We start from the raw sequence: 22,703 nt of genomic DNA, 5'->3' as shown, positions 1-22,703 counted from the left end.
CCCAGACAGAACATATTCATTTACATTCCTTTCATCACTGAGTGTTTTAATTACATGTATGCTGCGTAGGAAGTGATACATAGGTATTCCCGTTTGAATTTTTTTGTTACAAGTGAGATTTAATGTCCCTCCTCCCAACCCCATATGTTAATCAAGTAATCTTCGTCCTCTATGCGTTTCGTTCACACCTTTGGCTCGTTTATTTTATTGGTGTCTGTATCCTTTGGGCTGCAAATAAGGGAAAACCCAAAGGTTTATTTTTCTGATGCCACAGCAAGTCTGTGCATAGGCTGATTCGGGCTAGAGTCAGAGCCTTTGCCAGGGGCACCAGCCTGGTTATTTTCTCCTCTAGTGTCCTGAAGTTGTGCGGCTTGATCATGCCTATTGCTTCCTCATTGTGCTGTGGGTGGTACATCCTCAGGCCTCAGGTCTGTGTTGCCGGAAGAAAAGAGTGAAAGACCCTGCTAGCTGAATCTGTCCCTATTCGTCAGAAAAGGACAGAGCTTCCTGAGAAGCTCAACTCAGGAGAACTCTGGTGATGGCCAATGTTGTCTCTAACTGAGGCTGGCAAATCAGAGGTGGAAGGTGGTGTTTGGGCCAGTCACCCACAGTGTCTCGATGTCTCTTTACTGTTTATCCCACTTTTTAAAGGTATCCAACTTGTCATCGTTGAGTTAATACTTACTTCCTGATCTCTTTACTGTTATTGGTAAGCTTTTGATTGTTCTTGTAGTCAGGCTTGCCATCATTTCCTATGTAATATTTTACCACTTTTAAACTAAAACAGGGACTTCGCTGGTAGTTCAGTGATTAAGACCTCATGTTCCCAATGCAAGGGGCATGAGTTTGATCCTTGGTTGGGGAACTGAGATCCCACATGCCTCGGGGTGGCGGGGAAAAAAAAACTAAAACCAAACCCACAGTGGACCCTTCATCGTCCACTGTGGGTTTGCATGCTGGTTTTCGGGGAAGTAAAATCTGAGATGGAGATTGGTATAGTGTGGTGCTTGAATGTGGCTTGTATGGTACTAGTTTCTTTTGGAGTTAGATGAGGTGGACTTGGTACTCCGGTATATCTCAATGTTGGAAAAAATGAATATTCTTGGTTGTATTGGTCTCTACTAGATCAAGTTTCATTGCGGTAGTAAAATGCATCTTATCACTGATTGTTGACTAGTATGTTTCTAAAGCTGGTGTGTCCTTTTGGAGGCTGAATTTCTCTTTAATCCGTTTTTACTTTGTATTGATATATCTCAAGGCGATGTCACTGCTCTCTCTCCTGGGAGTGTTTCTTTTATCAATATAAAATATTTCCCTTTATCTGAATATTTTCTACCTTAGGTTCTTTTATCTGCTGTTAACCATTAGCAGACCAACTTTATTTTGGTTATCTGCATAGCACATGTTATAGTCCTTTTATTTGCAAGCTTGCCATGTATTGTTTAATGTGTGTCTTTTGTGCATATTATCTATCTGGGTATTTTTCTCCCTGGGTCTATCTCTCTTTTAATTGAGACTTAATCGTTGATACTTTGGTTACTTGGGTTTTGTGCGGTCATCTTATTTGGTGTTTTCTATTTATCATTTTATCATACTCGAATCCCGCTCCCCCCCTTGGATTTTGAAGTTACACACTGTTTCTGTCCTTGTGGTAGTTGCCCTAATGATTTAACTGGATGTTCTTTATATTTCTTGCACAGAGTTTAGTTACTCACTGTTCATATCCCCACCCAACATCCCCTGGAACTTATTTTTCCTTTTGTAGTTTCACAGTATTTCTCTCTTACTGCATCCAGAGTTGTAGTTCTCAGTCTGATCCTTCAGTTTAGTGTGCTTTTTGCTACAGGTAGGCTTTCCCTGACACCTGCCTCCCAGCACGGCTGCCCATCTGCAGGCCTTGTTAGGCATTGTCCCAGGACCTGGTCCCCTGAGAGTTCCCTCACCTTGAAGTCTGCTTGTGTGTATCTTTTCTTTTAAAATTTCATTATCTTTCCTGTGTTGTCATTCAGTGAACATGAATTTGAGCAAACTCTGGAAGATAGTGGAGAATGGAAGAACCTGACGGACTACAGTCTATGTGGTTGAAAAGAGTCAGACCCGACTTAGCAATTGAACAACAACAAGGAGCAGTTTTAGGACACCAAGGGGGAGGATTTTTCTGCTCTTTCTTTATCTTCTATTTAAAACAATGTTACCCACCTTAGTATTCTTGGGCTTCCCTTATGGCTCAGCTGGTAAAGAACCTGCCTGCAATGCAGATTGCAATGCGGAGACCTGAGTTTGATCTCTAGGTTGGGAAGATCCCCTGGAGAAGGGAAAGGCTACCCACTCCAGTATTCTGGCCTGGAGAATTCCATGCACTGTATAGTCCATGGGGTCACAAGGGGTTGGACACGACTGAGCAACTTTAAATGTAAAATGTAGTGTAAATAACATTTAGCTGTTACTCATACCAATTTGGGCTATCTGTTGCCTTTTTTTTTTTTCCTTTCTGAGCTGTTTTGGGAAGATAGGCAGACGTTTTGCCTGCAGGCTGAAAACAAAGCTATAGGTCAGTATTTCAAAGTAAGATTGTTTCTCCACTCTTTTTTTCAACTTCCCCTGAGCACTTAGTATTGTCAAGGAGTAATAGAAAAACAACAAGCCAGCCTACTCTCTGGATAGAGGTTTCTCAGAGGCTCTCTGCAACAACATGTGTACCTTACTTGCAGCCAACCGCTCACACAGATAAATCTTTAAAAGCAACAGATGCAGGTTACAATTTATAAAACCCAAATGGAGATTATGAAATAGAAGACTTGAGGGGGAAAAAAGAAACCGGAGCAAACAGAAATCAGCTGAGGCAAATAGGAAACAAAGTGTTGACCAGGGGGATGAGAGCGAGGCCATTCTGGGGACCAGGTTCAAGGTCATAGCAGAGCAACAAGCAGGAGAGGGTAGAGGGGTTCTGAAAGGCTACACAGGCAGATGATGACCCGATTTAAACACTATCCTCTGTTATACTTCACCATTGAGTTGTAGGCTCTAGGTCAGAAATACATTTGAAAAAAAAAGTAAATCAGTAAGTGTTAGTCGCCAAGCCGTGCCCGACTCTTTGTGACCCCATGGACTGCAGCCCACCAGGCTCTTCTGTCCATGAGATTTTTCCAGGCAAGGACACTGGAGTGGGTTGCCATTTCCTTCTCCAGGGTATCATTCAGACCCAGGGATCGAGCCCGGATATCCTGCACTGCAGGCAGATTCTTTACCGACTGAGCTAATAGTCCTTTTCTACCCCCGTTGTTTCCAGAAGCTTTTAAAAGTAAGGAATGATGCGGAACTCAGAGGTGTAATGCTTAATGTCTCTTGAATTGTCCACTGTTGAATTTTGTTCAACTTGGAGTTTGTACTTAAATGATAAAGAACCATTATTTTCTTGTGCCTGTAGAACAGGCTTTGGTATTGAAACCGTTTACCTCAGACTGGGACTTGAACCCATGTGGCTGGGACTCAAACCCTGTCAAAACCTGGCTTGGGACTTGAACCCACATGGCTGGGACTCAAACCCAGCCAAAACCCACGGTACCTGGTTTCAGGACCAAATGAAGCTCGGGTTCTTAATGTCTCCTCGTGCGCAGAAAGAATTCAGTGAGAGCAAAGTGATAGGTAGGTAAGAAGTGGATTTATTCAGATACAGAGAGAAGCACACTCCACAGAGCATGGGCCATGGCAGAGGACGCGTGTGACTGAAAATGGGCGTGCTGGGTAATTTCATATGCTAATGAGTGGGAGGATTATTCCATATTTTAGGGAAGGGGCGGAGCTTTCCAGGATTTGGGCTACCCCCACTCCTTGGTCTTTGAACAGAGCCTTGGAACTGTCTTGGCACTCGTGGGTGTGTCATTTCACTTGCTGATTGAGGATAAAGGTCTAGTCTTGTCCGCCAGCTTGGTCCCATTGGATTCTAATCCTTCAGTGTTGTGTCCTTCAGTTCAGTTGCTCAGTCGTGTCCGACTCTTTGCGACCCCATGAATCGCAGCACGCCAGGCCTCCCTGTCCATCACCAACTCCCAGAGTTCACTCAGACTCAGGTCCATCGAGTCAATGATGCCATCGAGCCATCTCATCCTCTGTTGTCCCCTTCTCCTCCTGCCCCCAATCCCTCCCAGCATCAGAGTCTTTTCCAATGAGTCAACTCTTCTCATGAGGTGGCCACAGTACTGGAGCTTCAGCTTTAGCATCATTCCTTCCAAGGAAATCCCAGGGCTGATCTCCTTCAGAATTGGATTGGTTGGATCTCCTTGCAGTCCAAGGGACTCTCAAGAGTCTTCTCCAACACCACAGTTCAAATGCATCAATTCTTCGGTGCTCAGCCTTCTTCACAGTCCAACTCTCACATCCATACATGACCACTGGAAAAACCATAGCCTTGACTAGACAGACCTTTGTTGGCAAAGTAATGTCTCTGCTTTTGAATATACTATCTAGGTTGGTCATAACTTTCCTTCCAAGGAGTAAGCGTCTTTTAATTTCATGGCTGCATTCACCATCTGCAGTGATTTTGGAGCCCCAAAAAATAAAGTCTGACACTGTTTCCACTGTTTCCCCATCTATTTCCCATGAATTGATGGGACCAGATGCCATGATCTTTGTTTTCTGAATGTTGAGCTTTAGGCCAACTTTTTCACTCTCCTCTTTGACTTTCTATGTCATTCTTTCAAAAGTTGTGCCCTGCCCCTTTCCCTCCTGTTCAGTATCCCAGTTAGTTACATCTGCTTTGGAGTCATTAATGAGAAAGAGCTGTTGCATAAAAAAGAAACCACCTGGGCCTGCAGTGCTTCTACTTTTGGAATTAAAAGTTGCCTTTTGAATACATTTCTTCCCTTAGACTTCTGTGAATGTCAAACTGCTGCTTAATATGATGTCAAGAAATATTTTGGCGGCATCTACCTGTAAAATGACAGAGCCATTTAATTTTGAGAAAAATGAAAGCAAGCTTCCATCACACGAGTCTTTAAGAAGTCCTGGAGGACATCCTAACCATCCTAATTTCAGGTTGAAAAGCCCAGAGAATGGAAATAAAAAGAACAATTTTTTGCTTTGTGAGCAAACCAAACAGTTTTTGGCTAGTCAGGAAGACAGTTCACTATCTTCACACCCTAACGGTGTCAATGGAGAAATGGCTGGATCCAAGGAAGACAGGAAGACATTGCCAACAGGTGAGTACAAACTGCAGGTTTATATTTAATAGTCACTTGATTCTGATGGTTTCTTAGACTTACTGAAGGTATCTGTAGCTACACACCAGGTGCCGATTAACAGAACAACCAAATGGCCAACTTACAGTATTTGCATGTAAATATTAATTTAGAAAGGAAAACCAGGTGCCAAGTAGCTACTTTGGTTACACTAATCACAGAAAGATTTGTGAGAAAATGTCTGCAAATGAACTTCTCTCCCCAACCCTCCACCTAATCCAGAGATACACTAGAAATGTAGAAAGGAAACACTGGCTTTCTATGAATGCTCTAAAGATTGGCCTTAGGCTAGAAATACTGTGCAAATTTTGTGCATATAATAGTTCACAAAGATATATCTAAGACTATAATTTGTTTCATTTGATTTTTTAAAAAATCATTACTTTAATCTTAATTCTAAAAATCTACTTTTTAAGGAGGCTGGAGCCTGGTGGAATTCAGCCTCTGTGAATGTATGTAAGGTGTGACCTTCTAGTATGGTGATGTAGTTCTCAGAGTTTGGCCCTTGGGCCAAAAAGTAAAAGTGTTAGTTGCTCAGTTGTGTCCCACTCTTGGCAACCCCATGAACTGTAGCCCTCCAGGCTCCTGTGTCCATGGAATTCTCTGGTCAAGAATACTGGAGCAGGTAGCCATTCCCTTCTCCTGAGGATCTTCTGACCCAGGGATTGAAACCAAGCCTCCTGCATTGCAGGCGGATTCTTTACCATCAGAGGCACCAGGGAAGCCCATGGGCCTCTGGGGTCACAAGTATTTTCCTAATAATATTAAAACATTATTTGCTCTTCTTCACTGTGCTGAGTTTATGCAGCTGGTGCAGAAGCAGAGGTGGGTAGCCTGTGACACCTCATTAGCTCATCTTTAGCAGGGGTGCCAGCCTGGGTTAGGGGTCATTGTTTTTCATTGTCACACACTTGCATTTAAGACAAAAGCAAGCCAGAAATGTCAATTTTACGTAAGAATGCCTTTGATAAGGCAGTACAAATTTATTAGTAAGTCTTGACCCTTGTGTACAGGTATTTTTAATATTCTGTGTAACAAAATGAGAATTACCCCTAACTTTTGCTGCTTACTGAAGTATGAAAAGCATGTGTGCAATTGTTTGAATTGTAGCTAAATGGAAATTTTTTTGGAATTTTTTTTGGAATTTTTCATTTTTGCTTGAAAAGAATGACAAATTGTGATCATTCAGACTTAGATATCTGGCAGTCATTGTCTCAAAAATGGGCAAAGTGGGGCCTGTCAGTTCAAAGGAAACAGCTGACAATATTTTGTTGCTAATAATAAAATCGGAGAAGGCAATGACACCCTACTCCAGTCCTCTTGCCTGGAAAACCCCATGGACGCAGGAGCCTGGTAGGCTGCAGTCCATGGGGTCACGAAGAGTCGGACACGACTGAGCGACTTCACTTTCACTTTTCACTTTCATGCATTGGAGAAGGAAATGGCAACCCACTCCAGTGTTCTTGCCTGGAGAATCCCAGGGACGGTAGAGCCTGGTGGGCTGCCGTCAATGGGTCGCACAGAGTCGGACACGACTGACGTGTGCCCTACAGTGATAAAATACAATATGAGGAAATATGTATCTGCCACTGTGAGCTAGAGAGCTTCCCAGTACTTAGAAGATTTTTCTGCTGAGGTGCACAGTGATATTAACACTTAAGATTTTTTGATATTGTTTGATGAAATATGTCAACATTTGTAAGATCTATATAACTCAGGAGTTTCTTAGTCTTTTCCAAAAAACCAATGTGTAGTGTTTTGTAGTCATGCATGGATAAAAATCCATTTGAAGTGCAGGATAAATCAGTGGATTCTAATGTAACAGATGAAAAGTTTATTGATATAGCTTTAGATTCCATATTGCAGCTAACCCTTAAACTACCACTTTGGTTTTGGTGTGAATTAAAGGAAAATATCCACAGTTGTCTGAGAAGGCCATGAAATACTATTCCTGTTTGTAACCGTATATGTGCGTGAGGCCAGATTTTCTTCAGAGACGTCAATTAAAGCAACATATAATAACAGATTGGATTCAAAAGCAGATATGAGAATCCAGCTATCATTGGTGAAGCCAAACATTAAAGAGATGTGAAAAAATGTAAAATAATGCCACTCTTCAAACTGTTGTCTTTTTGTTTGCTTTGGAAAATACAGTGTGTTTTTTTTTTTTTTAAATCATGGCAACATATAATACATTTGTTATTTTTAATAAATATTTTCAAATGTTTAGTTTTAATTTCTACTTCTTAGTTTTAATTTCTTTCTTTTGTTTTTTTGGCTGTGCCATGTGGCTTGTAGGACTTACCAGGGATTGAACTCAGGCCCTCAGCAATGAGAACATGGAGTCCTAACCACTGGGCTGCCAGGGAATTCCCAGTTTTAATTTCTAATAATGTTAAATATTGGTAGATATAAACCATGTAGACAAAAGCTCTCTGAGGTCCTCAGTAATTTATAAGAGGGTAAATGAGTCTGCAGTTCAGATAGCCTGGTAATTGTTTCCGTTGTGAATGGAGAAAAGTTCACAGTGAGCAGGGTGTACTAGTAGAGGAAATCTCAGGCAAATCCTTATTTTCCATTAGGAAAAGTAGGATGTTGCTTATTTATAGTGTGGGTTTAAGGCTATTATGGTATATAGCTCTATTTGAATATTACCTAATTATGTTATTGTACATTTTCAGGAATAAAGTAATATTTGACTTTTATTCGGCATTATGTTTTATATCCCCAGGTAACTCTGTGTCACCATTAAATGCTGGAAATAATTCACCACCCAAGGAAGTAAATAGTGTAAGTTAATGTGGATTTTCTTCTCTTTGGCGTTTCTGGATAAAAGATTCTAAACATGTTTCTGTATTATGTTAGGAAAGAATTACTAAATTTGCAGGTAATATTCAAGGTCACATTGTTTTCTCTTTAGCCTAGTAGTGTCTTTTAAAAACATAAACTTTTTCTATTTTGGTACAGATTGACATGCAGTTGTAAGAAATAATAGAGATCCTTTGTAGCCTTTACCCAGTGTTCCCTATGGTCACACACTACAGAGCTGCAGTATAATATTACAACCAGGATAACGAAACAATACAGTCAAGATACAGAATAGTTCCATCACTCCAGGGATCCCTTCTGCACCTTTTTGAGGTCACATGCACTTCCCTCTTCTCCCCTATACCTCCTTCTTAACCCCTGGCAGCTATTAATCTAATCCATATTTCCAAAATGTCATTTCAAGGATGGGATGTTATACAAACAGTATTATGCAGTTTGTACCTTTGGGGATTGAATTTTTTTCACTCAGTGTGATTCTCTGAAGATTCACCGTGACTGTTGTTGATATCAGTAGTGTATTGCTTTTTATTGCTGAGGCCTATTTAATTCTGGGGCCCATTGAAATACATCTGGGCTGTTGCCAGTTTCTGCCTATTATAACTACTACTACTATAAACATTCCTGTGCAGCGTTTTATGTGAACATGAGTTTTTTGTTTTTGCTTTAGAATAAGTGCCCAGGAGTGCAGTTTCTGGGTCATACAGTAGTTGCATGTTTAGGTTTTTAAGAAGCTGCCAAAGTGTTCTGCAGAGTGGCTCTACCATTTTACATTCCCATCAAGAATACATAAGTGATCCAGATTCTCTCCATGCAGCATCCTCTCCAGTGTTTGCTAGCGTTAGTATTTTTAGTTTCCCTGTTTTCACATTTATCTACTGATGGCTCATTGTGATCTTAATTTGTTCCCCTGATGGCTAAGGATAAACATCTTTTCATGTGCTTATTTGCCATCCATGTGTCTTTTTTGGTGAAATGTTCATGTCTTTTGTCCATTTTCTAATTTGAATTATTTATTTATTTATTCCTACTGAGTTTTGAAAGGTCTTTATGTATTCCAGATTCTAGTCCTTTGTCAAATATATGATTTGCAAATATTTCCTCCCAGTTCCTGACTTGTCTTTTCATTCTCTTAACAAGGTTTTTAGCAGAGCAAAAGTTTTTAACTAAATCCTGGTCAATTTTTCTTTTTATGGAGTATTTTGGTGTCATGTCTAAGAACTCTTTGCTGGTTTAGCTCCAGAAACTTTGGGATTTTTTTTTCCCCAAAGAAGTTTATAGTTTCATATTTCAATGTGTGGTTCATTTTGAGTTAATTCCAACTCATGAGACTTAGGTTGAGGGTAAATTTTTTTGGCTAGGGATGTCCAGTTGCTCCAGCACCATTTGATGAAAATGTTATCTTTCCTCCACTGGATTGCTTTTGCCTTTTTGTCACAAGTTAGACTAATTTGTGTGGGTCTGTTCTGGATTTGCTGTTTTTTCTGCTGATCTCTGGGGCTTTTCCCTGCATCAGTACCACGCGGTACTGCAGCTGTGATAGATAGTCGTGAAGTTGGGTACAGTGATTCCTCCCATTTTCTCTTTCATCTTTCAAAATAGTTTTATCCACTCTTGTTTCTTTTCTTTCCAGTCTACATTTTGGAGTACTCTTGTTTGTAACTAGGAAAAATCTTGCTGGAATTTTGATAGAATTGCATTAAGCCTGTATATCAACTTGAGAATTATTGCCACCTTTGCTGGGTTGGGGCTTCCCTTATGGCTCAGCTCATGAAGAATCTGCCTGCAATCTAGACAGCATGTTTAAAAGCAGAGACATTACTTTGCCAACAAAGGTCCATATATTCAAAGCTATGATTTTTCCAGTAGTCATGTATGGATGTGAGAGTTGGACTGTGAAGAAGGCTGAGCGCCGAAGAATTGATGCTTTTGAACTGTGGTGTTGGAAAAGACTCTTGAGAGTCTGTTGGACTGCAAGGAGATCCAACCAGTCCATCCTAAAGGGAATATTCATTGGAAGGACTGATGGTGAAGCTGAAATTCCAGTCCTTTGGCCACCTGATGTGAACAACTGACTCATTTGAAAAGACCCTGATGCTAGGAGAGATTGAAGGCGGGAGGAGAAGGGGATGACAGAGGATGAGATGGTTGGATGGCATCACCAACTCAATGGACATGAATTTGCGTAAACTCTGGGAGTTGGTGATGGACAGGGAAGCCTAGTGTGCTGCAATTCATGGGGTCACAAAGAGTCGGACACAACTGAGCAACTGAGCTGAACTGAACTTGCTGGGTTGAATCTTCTAATTAACACAATCTGTCTTCCAATTCATTTAAATGTTCTTTGATTTCTTTCACTGTGGTTTTCAGTTTATAAGCTGTGTATATTTTGTTAGATTTACAACTAAGTGTTGTTTTTTTTCTGACTAAATGCTATTATACATTTTATTTCCATGTGTCTTCATTTTCATTGCTAATATGTAAAAATATGGTTGATTTTGCATGTTTATCTTGTATCCTGTGACCCTCCAGGAGTCGCTTATTCTAGGAATTTTTTTGTAGATTGCTTGGGATTTCCTAGATAAGTAATTATATCACCTGCAAATAAAAGACAGTTTTATTTCTTCCTTTTTAAAATATATGCTTTTTATTTCCTTTTCTTGCCTTATTGCGTGAGCTAAAACTCTAGCACTGTGTTAATAGTGATGAGAGTGGATATCTTTGGTTCCAAGCTTACAGGGAAAGCATTGAGTCTTTGCGCTGTTGAGAATGTTAGCTATAGGATTTTTGTAGATGATCTTTATCAAGTTGATGAAGTTTTCTCTCTTCCTACTTTGCTGAGAGCTTTCTTTTTTTATCATGAATAGGTAATGAATTTTTTAAATGCTTTTTCTTCATTCATTGATACTGTTGTGAGTCTTTTCCCCTTTAGCTTGTTATTTTTGTAGATTACATTGATTTTTTTTAAAATTTGACTAGTCTCATTTCTGGAATAAACATTTGGTAATGATGTATAATTATTTTTTATATATTACTGAATTATATCTAGTGTTGCTTTGAATAGGGATTTTTGTATCCATTTTCATGAGTTTTGTCTGTAATTTTCTCTTCTTTATTGTCTTTGTATAGTTTGGGTGTCAAGATAACACTAGTTTTTTGGGATAGAGATTGTATAGAATCACTGTAAATTGTTTAAACATTTGGTAGTATTCTCCAATAGTAAAAGCCATTTGGGCTTGAAGATTTCTTTTTTGGGAGTTTGAAAATTATTCATTTTCCTTAATATTTATAGGGTTATTCAAATTATCTATTTCATATTATGATAATTTGTGATTTTTTCAGGAATTGGTCGCTTTTGCCACATTGTGAAATTTATGTAGAGTTGTTTGAAGTGTTCCATTATCATCTTTGTATCTTCATGGTCTGTGGTAATACATTCCTATTTCATTCCTGATATTGATGATTTCTGCCTTTGTTTTCTCCATTGTTAGTCTTGCTGGAGATTTATCAATTTTGTTAATCTTTTCAATGAAACAGGGCTTGTATGATTTCTTTCTCCCAGTTTTATTTTTAATTTCATTGAGTTCTACTTTTATCTTTCTTGTTTCCTTCCTTCTGCTTGCTTTGGGCATGTTTTATTCTTATTGTTTAGGTTCTTGAGATGAGAACTTACAGTATTAAGACTTTCCTCTTTTCTAATGTGTGACTTTAGTGCTATAAATTTCTGTCTTAGCGATACATGCGTTATTTAGAAGTGTATTGTCTAGTTTCCAAATGTGTGGAGCTTATCTGTTCTCATTCTGTTACTGATCTGTAATGCGAGGCCATTGTAGTCAGAGAACACCGTTGCCTGTATGACTTATGGCCCCGAAAGTGCTCAGCTGGACAAGGATGGGAGCTCAGCTCCCTAGTGTCCTTACCCGCCTCCCCATGCCCCCTACCACATCCTCTCGACTTGCATGGGGTGGAGGGGGGACTGGAGATGGGAGGATCAGGAGAGACTCCACGCCTTCCTGTTGAATGGCGGTGGAAAATCCTGACTGTCCACCAGGCTTCCTCTTAACCACCCGAATTATAGTGGTGATGGGGGTAAGAGGGACACTTGTTACTGCCAGGAGAAAGTCCAGGCCCTCCGCATGGCCTCTACAGGGAGACCCCCACAGGGATGAAGTACTGGCTCCCTGCTCTGTTGGCCTTCTCCCATATCCCCGGGTGGGAGAGAGGGGTACCTCCCAGTGCCCTGGTGCGGGTGGAGGTGGAGGCTCCCCAGTCTACCTTTGCTGGTGGGAGGGGGACCACAGCTTTTTTCTGCGGTGATTGTCCAGAGCAGTTACTGATTAAGGTTTTCTGTCTTGCTGGGCCGCCCCTTTCTTGGTCTTTTGGCCAGAGAGAGAGCGAGCAGGCTTTTTGCTGGGGCTTTTATTGTCTGTGCCTTTGGGTGTTTCTGGCTTCTCCAGTACCCCATTTGGGTTCTTCCTTGGGCCCCAGGGTAGCTCGTCTGTCTTCTGCCTGCCTTCAGAGTTGCTGTGTGTTTTTCCGCGTAAGTCCAAGTGTTCAGTTATAATTAATGGTAGGAGTAAGGAAAAGTTGATCTACTTAATATACTTCTCAGAAGCAAAATCCCAAATCTATATTTAACAAGTCAAAGAAAACAGAATATTCTTACCAGGTTTTAATACTGCTCTTCTCTTTTCTTCATAGAAGCCTAGCAATCATGTGCCTCCTGCAAAGTCAAAGAAAGTACACAAGTTGGTTGAGAATTCCTTGTCTATAAATAATCCAGCACTCTTCAACTCCTTAGGACCTCCTCTTCGATCGACAACCTGCCATCGCTGCGGTCTGTTCGGTAAACATATTGCTCTCAGATGCCTTTTGGATTGGGCTTCCCTGATAGCTCAGTTGGTAAAGAATCTGCCTGCAATGCAGGAGTCCCGGGTTTGATTCTCTGGGTCAGGAAGATTCCCCTGGAGAAAGAGATAGGCTACTCACTCCAGTATTCTTAGGCTTCCCTTGTGGCTCAGCTGGTAAAGAATCTGCCTGCAATGCAGGAGGCCTGGGTTTGATCCCTGGGTTGGGAAGATCCCTTGGAGAAGGGAAAGGCTATCCATTCCAGTATTGCCTGTTGAATTATTCCTTTTCACATTTGAAAAATATTTTCAGGTAAAACATAAACAGATGAGTGTATACATCATATACCCATTTCTGAGCTTCAGCAGCTGCCAACATCCTGCCATTCTTGTTCATCCATATCTTCGCACTCTTACTGCTTCTTTGCTTGATTATTTTTATACTTTCGAGATATTCAGTAAAATATGATATGCACTGAAGTGCACAAACTCCTAGCCCTGTCGAAATGAAGATTTCTGTCTCCTCAGAAAGTTCTCTCCTGTCCCTTCTTAGTCATATACCTGCCCCGCCTGAGGCAACCACTGTGGTGTTTAGACCATAATTTAATTTTTCCAGTTACAGAATTTCTTATAAATGGAATCATACAGTATGGACTCTTTTTTGTGTGAAGCTTTTTCTGTTTAGAAAATATTCCTGAGTTTAATCCATGTTGTTGCATGTACAATTAATTTTTTTGTTTGTTGCTGAGTAGCATTTCACTGTGTGGTACCACCGTTTGTGTATCTGTTCTGTTAAACATTTTGCTTGTGTCCACCTTTTGGCTATTATGAATAGAGCTCTCCACATTTTTGCATAAATCTTTGTGTGGACCTAGGGTCTCATTTCTTTTGGGTGCAGAGCTAGGGAGTGGGATTACTGAGTCAAAGGTAGATATATGGTTCACTTTATAAGAAAAAGTCAAACCATTTTCCAAAGAGTTGTCCCACTTTGCATTCCTTCTGTTGTTGAGTTCTGATTGCTCCACATCTTCTGTCAACATTTGGTGTTTCCAGTCCTTTTAGTTTTAGCTCTTCTCATGGGCGTGTGTGGTGGTATCTCTCTGTGGTTTTAATTTTCATTTCCCCTCATGATCAGTGATCTCAAGCAGTTTTCCTGTGCTTACTGTCTGTTTGGATATTTGCTCCTTTTTTCCTGTTTCTCTTTGAGCGGAGGCATTCGAGGTCAGCCTAATTTTGTGGGTTTTGTTTTGTTTTTTAGATAACTTGTTTTCCTCTGTCTGGATACCCATAGCATTTTTTCTTTCAGCTTCATTTCAGAAACTTCCTGGGTTTTTCTAGGTGTGGTTGTCCCGTTGGTTTTTGTTCTGTGCTTTCTTAACAGCACAAGGTGAACCTCGTGAGACTGTTTGTGCACTGATTCCACCACCCCAGACTTTCTTTCCCCTTTGATTGTTCCTTTTCCAGCGCACGTTCTGGGTTCTACTCAAGGAAAGTCAGTGGTGGTTGCAGTCTGTCGTCCTCCCGGTTTTCATCTCGGCACTCCCCTTTTTCTGCAGTTCAAGAGAGCTTTAAAAGTCCAGTCTTAACCCGGGATCGTAAACAGCATGATCGTCTTCACATAGTCTCCTTGATATGATGAATAGAGTGGCGTTTGATATGTCTGGTCTTTGAATCTGTCTTGCTCTTGGCGACAGATATTTGCAATAACACACTGGCGGTGTCACGGGCTGTCTTCCCTAGGGTCGCTGAGGTGCTCACAGTGTAAGCAGACGTACTACTGCTCCAGCGTATGCCAGAGAAGGGACTGGGCAGCCCACAAAATTGTGTGCAGACCTGTCCAGCAAAAGTAAGTGTGAGTTTTAAAAATTTCATTAGCGGATATTTTATTTTATTTTATTTACTTTTTTTTTTTTTTGGATATTTTAAAATATGAGTTTTTTTGGTTTTGGTAGTATGGGATCAAATCAGGTAAACAGGCATAAGTATGTAAATGTTGCTCCTTTTTACTTTTTTTACTGAAGTATGACATAGAATGTACAAATCCGAAGTGAACAGCTATATAATTTTGGATCCTCAGAACTCTGTTTCAGGTAATGTAGGGATTATTCCCATTTTGCAGTTAGGAACGCTGAGACTTGGAGAATGGGACTGTCTCCCTTTCATTAGGCGGCTTTTGGCAAAAGCACACCTGTGCACAGAGCAGACCATTGCACAGCCAGCGTGGGTTGTGTTACCGCGTTACTACTGTGATTCTCTCTGGAAGAAGCTGTTTTGTTCTTTCTGGGTTTTCTGGATAATTTAACTAGCTGTGGCCCCACCACAATTATGCTACCATTGATTGGTTCTGCGCCATATGTTTTATAATTGGTTGCTTTATTTCAGTTTCCACAAACTTGAAGATTATAAATCACCTTTTGAAACAAAGAACATGGAAGTGAAAGATGAGGTATGATATATTTATACTCTTTCTTTGCCCTAAGAGCAAATTTTTAATGATGCCCATTATTTCAAAATAAGAGGACTGGAGCTAAATAAAATATTTATGACTTATTTCTCCATTTCACCAGTGTTCTGTTTTTGTTTTTCCTGTTAAATAAATCTGTATACCCTAGTGATCTTCGGGGGTCTACAAGAATTGTTTATGCCCAGCTGTTTTTTTTTTTTTTTTCCTAAAAAGGACTTGAGATGCTGTGTCTGGCTGTAGGCAGATGACTGAGAGTCCTTTCTTTTTATAGTCCCTGTGTGCACAGCTCTCTAGCTTTGTGTACTGGATTCTGATAGGGCCCTGTTATCTAAAAGAACATTTTTTTCCTGTTAATACCTTTCTTCCATTTAGGTAACTATGTGAAGTAAATCATTTGTAATCTGAAAAGTATCACTGAATCCAACTCATATTTTATAGATAAATTGTAGTCTTCTCTAGCTGGTCCTGGCTTCTACTTTCAAAAAGAAAACACTTCCCTATAAAAACGATCACAAGGGAAAACTTAAAACACTGCCTCCTCCGCTTCCCCTCCCCCTCCCCTTTTTAAAATAAGCTCAACCTCGTTATCACCGCCATGGCCTGATTCTTGGGTGGTCCCCATGCTCTGTACTCTGCCTGTGGACAGTTTGTTTTAATGATTCTTGAAGATAATGTTATTTCTCTATGCTTTTATTCAAACCTGAGCTGTTTTGACCTTGATTCTAGCAAATCCCGGGTATTTAGAAGGGTGCTTGTAAAGTAACTCACTTATGTGGTTTTTTTTTCAAACCAGAGTGACTGTCCTCTCAGAGTCACTAAAGAAAGAGCTGTTTGTGCTGATAAAATAATGTTTTCTGATTTGAGAAGCCAACAACTCAGGAAGACCATGGAAATAAAGGTATTTGCTGTTCATTTCCACAGAGCTCCAAAGCACTACAGACTTTTTTCCTTGTTTCCCTTGTTTGATTTGAATTTATAAGATAGCTCCAAAATAGTACTGAAATTGATACAAATTGCGGAAACTGCTTATAACACTTTTTGTATCTTGTTACAAAGCTTTATAGAATTAGCATTTGCTGTATTTCTCAACAAATTGCTACAACTTTTTGTTTCTGAAAGGGCACAGTTACTGAATTCAAACACCCAGGCGACTTCTATGTGCAGTTATATTCTTCAGAAGCTTTAGAATACATGAACCGACTCTCTGCGAGCTTAAAGGAAACTTATGCAAATAAGGCACATGAAGAAGAGTATGTTCCTGTGAAGGGGGAAATTTGTGTTGCCAAGTACACTGTTGATCAGGTAACCCCTAACGAAGTGAATTATTAAATAAGATGTTTTAATTTACTTTGGTTCTATCGGCTCGTCACCAGAGCTCTTTATGATGGGTTAGATGGCTTGGGGTGAGATTCTGGTCACACTGCAGTTTTTCTTCCTCAGTCAGGAGTCCAGGCCTGTCCGCTTATTTCCTTCATGCCCCAGGCCTCTCCAACTCAACCCGTAGGCTCCTCAGTTGCTGGGTGGGTAAGAGTCCTAGAGTTTGCGTTTATTTTGCATAGCCAAGTCTGCTGGGCTAGAATAGCCTGGGGATCGTGCATACTAAAGCATCTAAAATAGAGGAATTTGGGGAATTCTGAGCCAGATTCTTAGGAAGTTAACTTGTTAATGGAGCATCTCAGAACAGAAAAGTAACCTTTCCTTAGCAAGTTCTGTAGATTGATTGAGAGTTTTCAAACCTAAGGTTGTGAAATGCTGCTTTGAAGCAGAATGCTGTCATATTTCACTTTCAGACCTGGAACAGAGTAATAATTCAAGATGTTGACCTGCTGCAGAAGGTGGCACAAGTCTTATATATTGATTATGGAAATGAAGAGATAATCCCAATAAACAGAATTCACCAACTAACCAGGAAAATTGACTTGTTTCCTCCTTGTGTGAGTCTCTTTTACTTTCTAAATTCCTACTAGTGTCCCAAAGAAGCTGCGTTTTATGTTTTGATGGATACAATATTTGCATGTTCTTTTGCCATAGTTATTATGAAAAAGTACCAATTGATATCTCTTTTACTATGTAGAGAAATACTAATGGACTTTCTTGGCTCCACTTTATTAGGCTTTACTTAAAGTACTGCCACAGGTGAGAAACTTGGCATTTTTAGGGACATTTTATCAGTCTGCTCTTTAGAAGCAATCATTTCTATATTTATTACATTATTTGAAATCGATTGGAATTTATGTGTAATTGAGGGATAATTACTATCTTTTCATGGATTTCTCAAGCTTCAAGTCCCAAAAGGTAAAATGTTGTGGATAGAATATCAAGAGGGACAAATACTTATTTACAAAATTGTTTATCAGGTTCGTACTTGAAGATTTTTGATAAATCTTCAGCATGAAATACCTCATTCTTGAAAAAAATCTTTACATAATGAGAAAAAAGTCATTTTCAAATACTAATCTCTAGTACCTTACATAAAATCTTTCAGGCCATAAGATGCTTTGTGGCCAGTGTTATCCCGGCAGAAGGGAATTGGAGCAATGATTGTATCAGAACTATTAAATCGCTGTTAATGGAGCAGTACTGCTCTTTAAAGATAGTGGACATCTTAAAAAAGGAAGAAGGGGTTACCTTTGCTGTGGATGTTATGATGACAAGTTCAGGTAAGATCTGACTCTTTCTTTTTAAAGGGAGCACTTAATGTGACACAGGAAAGAAATAGAAGCGTGAAGTGAGACCAAGTAAGCCCTAGTCTGGAGTCGTTTGGATTCTGATGGAAGATACAGCGTGGCTCTGCTGTTGGAGTTGGCAGTTTGTCAGAGACAAAGCATGGGCTTATAGAATTGAGTATATTAAGAGCTAGATGTAGACTTAGTGTCGGAAATCTGTATTATCTTTTTTATACAGCTACTGTAATATTTATTCCTAATTTCTACTCATTTACTGGGAAAATTCAGGAATTTCTCTCTGGATTTGTCCATCCTCACCATCAGAGCTTTTTCACAGAACTGGATTTGGTTAGCATTGTTGTCATTGAATCGCTAAGTCTCGTCTGACTCTTCTGCGACCCCGTGGACGGTAGCCCACCAGGCTCCTCTGCTGGGTCAGGGAAGATCTAGAGAAGGAAGTGGCAACCCACTCCAGTATTCTTGCCCAGAAAATCCCATGGACAGAGGAGCCTGGAGGGCTGTATAGTCCATAGGGTCACAGAGAGTCCACCGTGACTTAGCAGATCAACAACAACAAGAATCTGAGTTGTAGAAACGGAAGCAGTTTGAGATCCTGTCCTTCCTTTGTGGCTTTGTGCATATTTTAAAAGCGACTTCTTATATTCCCTTTATGAGCTTTTAATTGACTCTTGATTTTGAGACCCATCGTTGGTTGATTACTTGGTAGAAAATTCAGTTCACCCTTCTGTGAAATCAAGTTTAAAATCTGTATGTTTTGTTTCTTTGCTGTGTATGTTTCATGTTCTGACCTGAGCTTTTGGATACTGTTGATATTTCTCAACCATACTTTAAATCTGAGATGAAGTAGTCTTATATCTCAGATTTATTTTTTCTTGTAAATGGTGGTGGTTCTAAGCATTGCCAGTGAGGTGGTAGCTAAATCTTTCATGTTAGTCATAATTTTTAAGTGAAATATTTTGATTAAGGTTTTTGTCAAGTACTGATGGGGTTTTTGCCTCAGTTTTTAAAGGTGAGCGTTAATAAACTATGTTTTTCACATAGAAGCTGAACTAGTAAAAAAAAAAAAAAAAAAAGCAGGCCAGTGTGTGAATACTTATAATCTTTAAATCATGTGATTATGATGCATTTGTTTTGTATTTATTCTCTTCCTCTAATACTTGGTACGTCTTAATGGAAATATGTTTTCTGAATCACTTTTAGGAAAATTCTTAGACCATGTGCTCATAGAAATGGGATATGGTTTGAAACCTAAGGGACAGAATTCTAAGAAGCAAAGTACAGATTCAAGTGAGTATACAGATTAATACTGAGCGGTATAGTGATTTTAGTTATTGAAGAATATATTCTCTACTAAATGAAAAAGGCACAACTATCACACTGTCAGATTTAATGGAAATGATGACCATCCTGTAAACTTTATAGAAGAAAAATGATACTTTTGAATTTACTAGTGTATTATTTCCTTATTTCTAATCAGTTTTCCCTGCTTGTTTTCCTTCCCTCTCCTATCAGCTAATTCTCTGTTTTATAATTACCAGAGATTATGAAATACTAAAACATCACAACACTTTGAGTTGAGGGATTTTTAGCTAACATTTCCATACTTTGATTTGTATTTCCTCCTTCCTTCGCATGCTGGTAATAATAAATAGGGCTATAACATTCTCTTGTGGTAGGGTGGTATTTCTTCTTAAATTTTCCACTTATTTAATTGTGTAGTTTTCATTTAACAAGAAAACCAAGAAGGTCTGCTGTTGGCATTTTATTTTCGCTTTACCTCGCCTTATGTATTGCTTTTTTGTAGTCTGCTTTCTCCTTTCTTTTTTTTTTTTTTGCTCTTTTTCCAATTACTTTAGATGTAGATGCACTTTATCTTCTATTTCTCATTCTTTTGGAGATGATTGCCAGATTTACAATGCTGTGATGAGGCACATCCTGTCACAGAGAAACTAGTCCTTCTCAAATCTACTCTATCTCTCAGCTCCCATCTCTTATTCTGTATAATTGGTTGCTAGATCTGTATTAGTTCTTCTTCCTGAATAGCATTTGTATATTTATTTTCCCTTTCTTTTTAAAAAATCTTTTTTTTTTCCTACCATTTTTCTGGTTCAGGAGTCTTTATCATTCACGGATCATTGCAGCAGCCTTCCAATTTATCTCTTGTCTCCTGTCTGTATTCTTATAATACTGCCTGTATGAAATCCCTGAAACATAAATCTTGATGTGACAGGCTTGCTAAAAAGCTGTCAGTAGTTTTTTGCCATCTGGAGGCAAAAACCCAACGCTTCATGGTCTGAAAGTAGTCATGGTTGGAACCATTAGTGATGGTGGTGTCTTAGGGAGACGGTAAAGTGAGGGAGGTGAACCTGGGCTTACAATACCAAGAGAGAAGCTGTGATGGGAGAGGCGGAAAGAGAACGTGGAGAATGTTGCCAGAATAACAGAAGAGTCAGTCTTCTGAGCAGGAGTCATCAGCAGTAACAGATGCTACCAAGGGGTCCAGGGGAAGGAATAAAAGCCGCCCAGCAGAATACCTGTGTGCAGTGCAGGCCCAGAGGGAAGGAAGTAGAAGTCAAGTCACTCAGTCATGTCCAGTTCTTTGCTACCCCAAGGACTATAGCCTACCAGGCTCCTCCATCCATGGGATTTTCCAGGCAAGAGTACTAGAGTGGGTTGCCATTCCCTTCTCCAGAGTATCTCCCTGACCCAGGGATCGAACCCAGGTCTCCCACATCATAAGCAAGATGCTTCACCATCTGAGCCAGCAGGGAAGGCCCAGAGGGAGGAGGCTGTCAAATGACTGGTAGCAGAACCACAGGTCTGTACTGGGGACCCTGGGAAGGGCACCTGACCCAGATTTGGAGAGAAGCCTTTTGCAGTGACGTCATACTGATCAGGAAAGACTCAAGTTGTTGGGCGATCTGGGAGTATGTTCTGGAAAAAGGACCAGCATGTAGTGAGGCCTAGAAGTGTGAAAGAGCACAGGAAGGTCTGAAAAACCAGGGTATGGGATTAAGGAAACCAGAATGGCTTGCCTCTTTGTCTTCTGATAAGGTGATCTTGAAGATGTCAGAAGAATGATGGCTGAAAATAAAATTGTCGTGGACAGAAGTGACCTCATCCCCAAAGTGTTGACTTTGAATGTAGGTGATGAGTTTTGTGGCGTGGTCGCCCACGTTCAGACTCCAGAAGACTTCTTTTGTCAACAGCTACAGAGTGGGCGTAAGTAAATCTTGATCAGTGTTGTCAACATTTCATACCCCATCTGTTAAGAGACTCCACCTGCAGATGGGCAGGTAACATGTAGACTTGGTTTCTGTGGTTTAAGATGTGGTCTTTGTCTCCAGGTAAGCTTGCTGAGCTTCAGAGGTCGCTTGGCGAGTACTGCAGCCAGGTACCTCCGCGCTCGGATTTCTATCCCACCATTGGTGACATCTGCTGTGCTCAGTTCTCCGGTAAGGAGAAGGGAGTAGTGTTAAATTTTCTGCTTACAATTAGGTACCAACAAATGAAAGATTGGGGGCAGGAGGAGAAAGGGACGACAGAGGATGAGATGGTTGGATGGTATCACCGACTTGATGAATTTGAGCAAGCTCCATGAGTTGGTGATGGACAGGGAAGCCTGGCGTGCTTCAGTCCATAGGGTCACAAAGAGTCGGACGTGACTGGAGCGACGAAACTGAACTGAACCAACAAATGAAAACAGAATCTTGGGTTTGCATTAGATGGCTGCATTTGAAGTTTGTCCTGAACCAATTATATTTTAAAATATATCCAATTAAGCAGAATCAAAGTGCGTGAGGGAGGAAGCCTGTGAACAGGCTTTGAGGGTATGGTGGTGCAGGAGGTTTTTATCTTATCAAGTCTTTAGTTTAGGAGACTGATACAGGTACTTGTTTATGTTGGGAATGCGGAACTGCCCAGGGTCATGTCTTGGCTAGTTTTCTTTGGACCAGGAAGAGGGTCTGGAGGCCCAGCCTCGGTTGCTCCCGAGATGATGACCCTGTGATGACCGGGTTCAGTCATCTGCTGAAGGGCAGTCCAGTGGCCCTCCCGAAAGGGCAGATCCAAGTAGGCCTGCAGTAAATCTGTGGCTTGGGTGATGGAGTCTGGTTGACTCACACTGTCAGGTATTCTATAGTTGATCAAGACTTCATGGACTCACTTACATGACCAGGACATCTTCCCAGTCCTAATGGAGTAGGGAGACAAAGCATGAAAGGAAATAGCGACAGCAGCATGCAACCTGAGTGGCCTAGTGAGGGCTGAATGAAAGTGACATTTTAGGAGCTGCAAGCTTCTGATAGGCAGAAGTAGCAGTGTTGAATAAGCACACGTTGTCAGTAAAGCTTGATGTTACATGAAAAGAGAGTCTAAATGACCATCTAAATTGAGGAGGGAAGGTTTTTGTTTATGTCTACCTTAGAAAAACGTTTCCAATGAGTCTCTTCTCTTTTCAGAGGATGACCAGTGGTACCGTGCCTCTGTTCTGGCTTATGCTTCCGAGGAATCTGTACTGGTCGGATATGTAGACTATGGAAACTTTGAGATCCTTAGCTTGACAAGACTTTGCCCCATAACTCCCAAGTTGCTGGAATTGCCAATGCAAGCTATAAAGTGTGTGCTGGCAGGTATGTAATTT

General features: G+C 40.4%; 1 protein-coding gene across 1 annotated transcript in view; it reads left to right on the top strand.

Moving 5' to 3' along the window:
• TDRD1 (tudor domain containing 1) overlaps window positions 3,582-22,703 on the top strand; it is a 53,763-nt gene continuing 34,641 nt past the window's right edge. The window contains exons 1-14 of the mRNA XM_018041107.1: window positions 3,582-3,638; window positions 4,868-5,198; window positions 7,969-8,027; window positions 12,765-12,909; window positions 14,651-14,756; window positions 15,293-15,356; window positions 16,168-16,272; window positions 16,494-16,676; window positions 17,165-17,308; window positions 17,860-18,034; window positions 19,262-19,348; window positions 21,116-21,283; window positions 21,409-21,516; window positions 22,522-22,692. Of these exons, the coding sequence (XP_017896596.1) occupies window positions 3,582-3,638; window positions 4,868-5,198; window positions 7,969-8,027; window positions 12,765-12,909; window positions 14,651-14,756; window positions 15,293-15,356; window positions 16,168-16,272; window positions 16,494-16,676; window positions 17,165-17,308; window positions 17,860-18,034; window positions 19,262-19,348; window positions 21,116-21,283; window positions 21,409-21,516; window positions 22,522-22,692 (1,903 nt within the window). The remainder of the gene's footprint in view (window positions 3,639-4,867; window positions 5,199-7,968; window positions 8,028-12,764; window positions 12,910-14,650; window positions 14,757-15,292; window positions 15,357-16,167; window positions 16,273-16,493; window positions 16,677-17,164; window positions 17,309-17,859; window positions 18,035-19,261; window positions 19,349-21,115; window positions 21,284-21,408; window positions 21,517-22,521; window positions 22,693-22,703) is intronic.

Source organism: Capra hircus, chromosome 26, assembly GCF_001704415.2.
Source record: "Capra hircus breed San Clemente chromosome 26, ASM170441v1, whole genome shotgun sequence".
Lineage (NCBI taxonomy): Eukaryota > Metazoa > Chordata > Mammalia > Artiodactyla > Bovidae > Capra > Capra hircus.
This window is presented reverse-complemented; position numbering and strand designations above follow the sequence as displayed.